Consider the following 6322-nt stretch of genomic DNA (forward strand, 5'->3'; position numbering starts at 1 on the left):
GAGTAGTAATCATAGACTAAAAGGTACAGTATATCTAATAGAAATTGGACTTATGATAAACTCAAGTGTAACGGGTGCAGTCATCAACAAATGACACATAGTATGTAGAACCCCCTTTGGTGAGAATAGGAGAAGGGCTCCAAACATCATTATGAACTAAAAAAAATGATGTATCAGATATAAAAGTGTTTTTACGAAAAGGTAAGGCTGTCATCTTGGCAAGCTTACACCCCCGACATTCAATAAGTTCACTAGGAAAAACTTTACTGAAGATACCTGATTGAGCCAAAGACCGCAAGCGGTCAGTAGACAACTGCCCTAATCTAGAATGCCACAAGTAGAAAGGACTGGATAGAGAATCTAACTGAAAAGAGAAAAAGGCAGTAGGAGAGGTTGTCAAAGGCAGATGCAAGCTCTCTACCACATAGAGGTCCCCAACTTTACGGCCAGTCCCAATCAGCTGCTTAGACATTCAATCCTGCACAGAACAGATAAAAGAAGAAAAGATAACATCAAAACCAAAGGCATTAAGCTGACTGATGGATAATAAACTAACAGATAACTGAGGAACATAAAGGACAGATGGAATAGAGATAGCAGACATAGCAAACGGTAGGACAGACCCAATAGATATAACAGACATACTAGACCCATTAGCAGCATTGACAGTAATAGGAAAGGGAGGAGTATAATTTTGAAGTAAAGAGAGATGGAGAGTCATATGATGAGAGGCACCAAAGTCAAAAAGCCAGACAGACGAAGAAATACCTGAAGAAGACCCGAGCAAACCTGAATGAATAGTAGAAACAATGGAAACAGGCAGGGATGACTGGGAGGTAGACAATGTATGTTGAAGCTGACTAATCTGAGTAGTCAAGGAAGTCAAGTTAGGATCAGGAGCTGGAGCAGATGTAGTAGAACTGGCGGGAGGCCGAATGGTACTCAGAGGTGGATCGCAGAACTTAAATCGATAATTGCTGAGAAGACGAGAGAAACATAGGCAAAGCAGACAAACATCCATTCTTGGGACAATGATACTTCCAATAACCCCTCTGATGGCAGAAGACGCACTTATCTGAAGCCAGTGGCCCTTTCTTGGGATTTGTAAAAGATTGAAGCTTATGGGTATTCGACATCAAAATGAACCAAAGTTATAGAATTTTAGGGTCAAATCATAATGACGAGGAACTGGAGAAGCAAACTGAAATATACCATTATCTTAGTACTCAGAACACATAGGGGAGAGAGCTAGATTTTAGACGAGAGAGATACAGTGAGACCAGACCGAGAGCAGACTTTGCACGAAGCTTGTGAGAAGTAGAGGAAACTAACCAGAGCTTTCAGCGACTCAGATGGGTTGCGACGAGGGTTTCTCTTCGTCTGTCTCTGGGTTACAAACCAAAGATACGAATCAGATGACCAGACGAAGGACGACTTATGTCTTTCGATCAAACCAGACGAACGCAGACGGAGAGGAGGGAGTTACGACTAGCGACTTAGAGGGATAAAACTAGAGGGCTGATTTCCGAGAGACGACCACGATGAAAAAAAGCACTGATGATCAGGACTTAGTGAGATTCTGATGAAGAAGACACCACATAGACAAATTCTAGGGTTTCAGCTCAGAGACGGCTCTGATACCATGTAAGATTCCTGAAAGATTTTCTGTATATTCAATTGTGTGTTGCAATACAATATGTATATTTGATATATATAGCAATTCTAAACCTAATCCTAAATAGGAAACAATAAACAATAGACCATATCCTAAAAGGAAACAATATTCACAGAATAAACCCTAAACTAATATGAATAAACCCTATACTAATATTATTCTCACACTTGTACCACCACCTCTTACTGGGACTACAAAACCCAATGTCACCAAGGATAGAGAAAGGCAAGTTTATGTTAGGGACAAAAACAGACAGAAAGTTAACTGGATATAAGAGACCACTTTTGATCCTTCACTGCTATCTCCTGCTTCTGAAGAGAGTCTAGGTAACTTTGAATCTCTTGAGTCCATTGATCTTGATATTCCTATTGCCAAGAGAAAGGGTGTGAGATTTTGTACTCAACATCCTATCTCAAATTTTGTGTCCTATTCTCATTTGTCGTCCTCATATAGAATGTTTGTGTCAAATATTTCCTCTGTTAGCATTCCTAACTATTTTCAGGATGCTCTTACTACCTCTGAGTGGAAACTTGCCATGATTGAAGAAATGAAAGCACTTAGGAAGAATGGCACTTGGGAATTAACTGAGTTACCTAAAGGCAAACGACCTGTGAGATGCAAATGGGTGTATACTGTGAAACACAAAGTAGATGGGTCTATTGAGCGTTACAAGGCTAGACTTGTGGCAAAAGTGTTGACTCAGACATATGGTGTTGACTATGAGGAGACCTTTGCACCAATGGCTAAAATGAATTCGGTCAGAGTACTTCTCTCTCTAGCAGTTAATCTAGACTGGCCACTTCATCAGTTTGATGTAAAGAATGCCTTTCTTAATGGTGACCTTGAAGAAGAGGTATATATGGACATTTTTCCTGGTTTTGAGGATCATCAGACAGAAGGCAAAGTATGCATGCTTTGGAAGTCATTATATGGTCTCAAACAGTCTCCAAGGGCTTGGTTTGAGAGATTCAATCTGGCTATGCTTAAATATGGCTTCAAACAGAGTCAGGCAGATCGCACCTTGTTTGTGAAACATTCCTTACGTGGTAAGACTACAACACTCATTGTTTATGCAGATGACATAGTTCTTACAGGCAAAGATAGTGAGAAAATGCCTCTGTTGAAGGAATATTTAGCTAGTGAGTTTGAAATCAAAGACTTGGGAAGCTTTAAGTATTTTTTGGGAATTGAAGTTGTTCGCTCCAAGGATGGGATATTTATCTCACAGAGGAAGTATGTGCTTGACCTGTTGAAGGAAACTGGGATGCTTGGCTGCAAGGCCTGTGACACTCCACTGGAACCCAATCAGAAATTGGGTGATAATGAAGGAGGAGCAGCTGTTAATAGAGGGAGCTATCAGCGATTAGTGGGTAAGTTCATTTACCTATCTCACTTCCATCCTAATATTGTTATTGCTGTCAGTGTAGTTAGCTAGTTTATGCATGCTCCTCATGAGATTCACTTTGAGGCTGTCATGAGAATTTTGAGGTACTTGAAGTTTGCTCCTGGTAAGGACCTGCTCCTGGTAAGGACCTGCTCCTGGTAAGGGTCTTTATTTTTCAAAGTATGATCATCTTCATGTGAAAGCCTATACATATGCTGACTGGGCTAAGATCAGTAGCTGATAGGAGATCGACTTCAGGGTATTGCACCTTTGTTGGAGGCAATCTAGTTACTTGGAGAAGTAAGAAACAGAATGTGATTGCCAGGTCAAGTACAGAAGTTGAGTTTAGAGCTATGACACAAGGGCTGTGTGAGCTCTTATGGATCAAGTATTGTTGAGTGATCTAGGAATTGATTAGACTGACTCCATGCGGTTATATTGTGATAATAAGGCCGCTATCAATATTGTTTACAATCCAGTTCAACATGACAGGACAAAACATGTTGAGATTGATCGCTACTTTATTAAGGAGAAACTCACTAGTGACACAATATGTACGCCCATTGTGCAGTCTGGTGAACAACTTGCTGACATCCTCACCAAGCGAGTTGGGAGTAAACCCTTTCATGGCATCTTAGGCAAGCTGAGCATGAGAGATATCTTTGCACCAGCTTGAGGGGGAGTATTAGAATAATAGATTATTATTTGGGTTATTATTTTGTAATTATTCTATGCCTCTCCCTTGTAATTATTGAACTTCATTAATATAAATAGGGGATGATATCCAAATCATTCCTTAATCTTGGTATTTTTTAAATTTATCGCATTGTGCCATACATTGTCAAAAAATTATGTTACTTTTTGTGCACTGTAAAGGACAATGTATTGACGTATTTTTTTTTCTTTTGCAAAAGATCTGGTGTACCTTCTGATATCTTCTAGATTTCATATCCATCTTTATATTATTGTTTTTTTTAATGGAATGATACGTTCAAAACTTCATGTCATTCATCAATATCTACATTAAACTCCTGTCCTTGCAATAAGTTTTTAAAATGTGTTCTGATTGGCATTTTCGTTATTCCTTCAGAACAACATGAGAGAAAGTGTTCTTTTTTTAGTCATTGAACAGCCATTAAGATTATATGTAGAATAAATGCAAAATCTTTCATGTAATATTTAGATATATTTGCTTAATTTTTTTTTTTAATGAAAGGAAAAAGAAAAAAAAAAAACAACCATGTCAAAAGAATTTGAAAGGTGGGGAATGGATTGAAAGTGTATTATGGGACGGAAAAGGGTTGGAATGTATTAAAAAGGACATGAATTAACTAGAATCAGTACTGAAAATTAGCCATTATAAAATGGGAGCATTGTTGTCTTGCTCCCTGCTGAAACAAGGTATTTGATCAGAACAGGCTGGAATCAATGATTTGGACTAATACTATAGAAATTATGCTTTGTTTACTTATAGGTACCAGATTATGTCCTCACTTTTGAACAAGGGAAATCTAAAAGGTGAGATTTTTCTTTGTAAAGGCATTTCTGATACTTATTCTTGTGCATTAATTGATCAAAGTTTTGGGTGTATGGATAGACCATTTGCAAGATTATGGTGGGATGAGACTGTGCCAACTGTAGTTACTTTTCCTAATCTTCGCAATCAGGTACCTTTCTAGCTAGTGTTTTTTATTTGATTAAATTAAATGGAAATAAATCAAGGTTATTAGTCTATAAATTGTTTTAGGCAGCATTACATCCAGAGCAGGACCGGGTCCTCACCATACGAGAATATGCAAGGTTACAAGGCTTTCCTGATTTTTATAGGTTCTGTGGAACAGTTAAAAAAAGGTATGAACATTTATTTTCCAAGAGAAATACAGTTGATTTGTTGTGTTTTCAGATATTTAGTATATGCAACTCAGTATAATAGACAATTTAGGATGTGGGATTGTCACTTTTAGAAAAATTATTGGGTTCCATTGTCCCCTGCGCCCTCTCTTGGTATATTGGGTCCTGCTCACTACCTTTTTTTTTCCATTTTTTTTCTGGCTAGTTCCTGTTCACTAACGTAGTTTTGTGTAATCAATTTTCTTACTTTTTTTTAAATCGTTCTAACATAACCAACGTTTGGGGGTTCTTTCTGAACAAACATTTTGTAATGAATTTATGAGACTTGTGAGCGTAAAATGATAGAATGGAAGAAGGCTCAATAGTTTTACTTGTCTGGTAACTTAGTTTTTGTGCCAACTTGATATTTATTGCTTTCAGCTGGAATAACCTGAGGGTAAAAACAAAGAACATCCAAAAGATCGATTTGCCTACACACTTATAACTTAACTATGGATCCCAATAGCTCCTTTGGTTGTGTTTGAATCAAGGATTTGAGTGAGGATTTGTGGAGAGAAGAGAAATGGGAAGGGAAAGTGAAAAAATTCAGGCTCCATATGTATTTATGGATGTGGCATTATTCATTCAAGGAGAAAGCAAGATGAATAACTCAAATTTAGATTTGATAGTTTACCCAAGTATTTGATGATTATATTAAAGAGCTTTGTCAAATCCTTGATTTGAAATCCACATCTATCCAAATGGAGCCTTAGCTTATATTTCATTCACTTTCCCTCCTCAAATCCCTCTCTAAATTCTTAACCCAAACACAACTTTGGTATTTCGAAATGTGGTTTGATGCCATTTGTAAGCATTATAGGGTGAGTTTTTACCTTCATAAAACATGTCAAAACACAACTTCCACCTTGAACTTGTTATTTCGCTTTTTATTGGTTTGGGCATCTCTTTCGCATATATGATAGTGCAACCTTCACAACAGTTGCTTCTTTTTGTGGTCTTTACAGGTACTGCCAAGTTGGAAATGCGGTGGCTGTTCCTGTTGCACGAGCTTTAGGATATTCCCTGGGAATAGCAGTTCAAAAGCTAGGCGGGAATGAACCACTCATGACCCTACCACCCAAGTTCACATTCCAACTATGCCCCACTGACTAAAATTGCTTTCTTGTAAACTCAATAATATTTATCATTGCATTCAATTCGTTGACATAATGCATCATTGATAACATCAAACCTGTCATTGCTGACCCATTTTCATTTTCTCAAATATGGTAGCTGCTCCCTAAAAGCTCTACTTTCCTGTTATCTATGCGATGAACTTCTGATAGAACTCTCTCTCACTCTCCGGCCAAAATTGTTGAGTTTGGGCATAAAGTGAAAACTATAATCAATGGAAATCCCGCATTCTAATGGTA

General features: G+C 37.8%; 1 protein-coding gene across 8 annotated transcripts in view; it reads left to right on the plus strand.

Moving 5' to 3' along the window:
* Window positions 1–6322, plus strand: part of LOC114281969 (DNA (cytosine-5)-methyltransferase CMT3) — a 48349-nt gene extending 42027 nt beyond the window's left edge. For 6 of the 8 annotated variants that reach the window (XR_014344704.1, XR_014344702.1, XM_082895781.1 and 3 more), the window contains exons 18-21: window positions 4534–4577; window positions 4657–4726; window positions 4807–4910; window positions 5915–6322. Coding sequence is in view for 5 of the 8 variants with exons in the window: in XM_082895781.1 (XP_082751907.1) it covers window positions 4534–4577; window positions 4657–4726; window positions 4807–4910; window positions 5915–6062 (366 nt within the window). In the remaining 3 variants the exon portion in view is untranslated. Of the gene's footprint in view, window positions 1–4533; window positions 4578–4656; window positions 4727–4789; window positions 4911–5914 lie in introns of all 8 variants that reach the window. The other 2 variants (XR_014344703.1, XM_082895784.1) reach the window with 1 other exon arrangement.

This window comes from Camellia sinensis, chromosome 11 (genome assembly GCF_055761805.1).
Source record: "Camellia sinensis isolate YWXY chromosome 11, ASM5576180v1, whole genome shotgun sequence".
NCBI classification, from domain to species: Eukaryota; Viridiplantae; Streptophyta; class Magnoliopsida; order Ericales; family Theaceae; genus Camellia; species Camellia sinensis.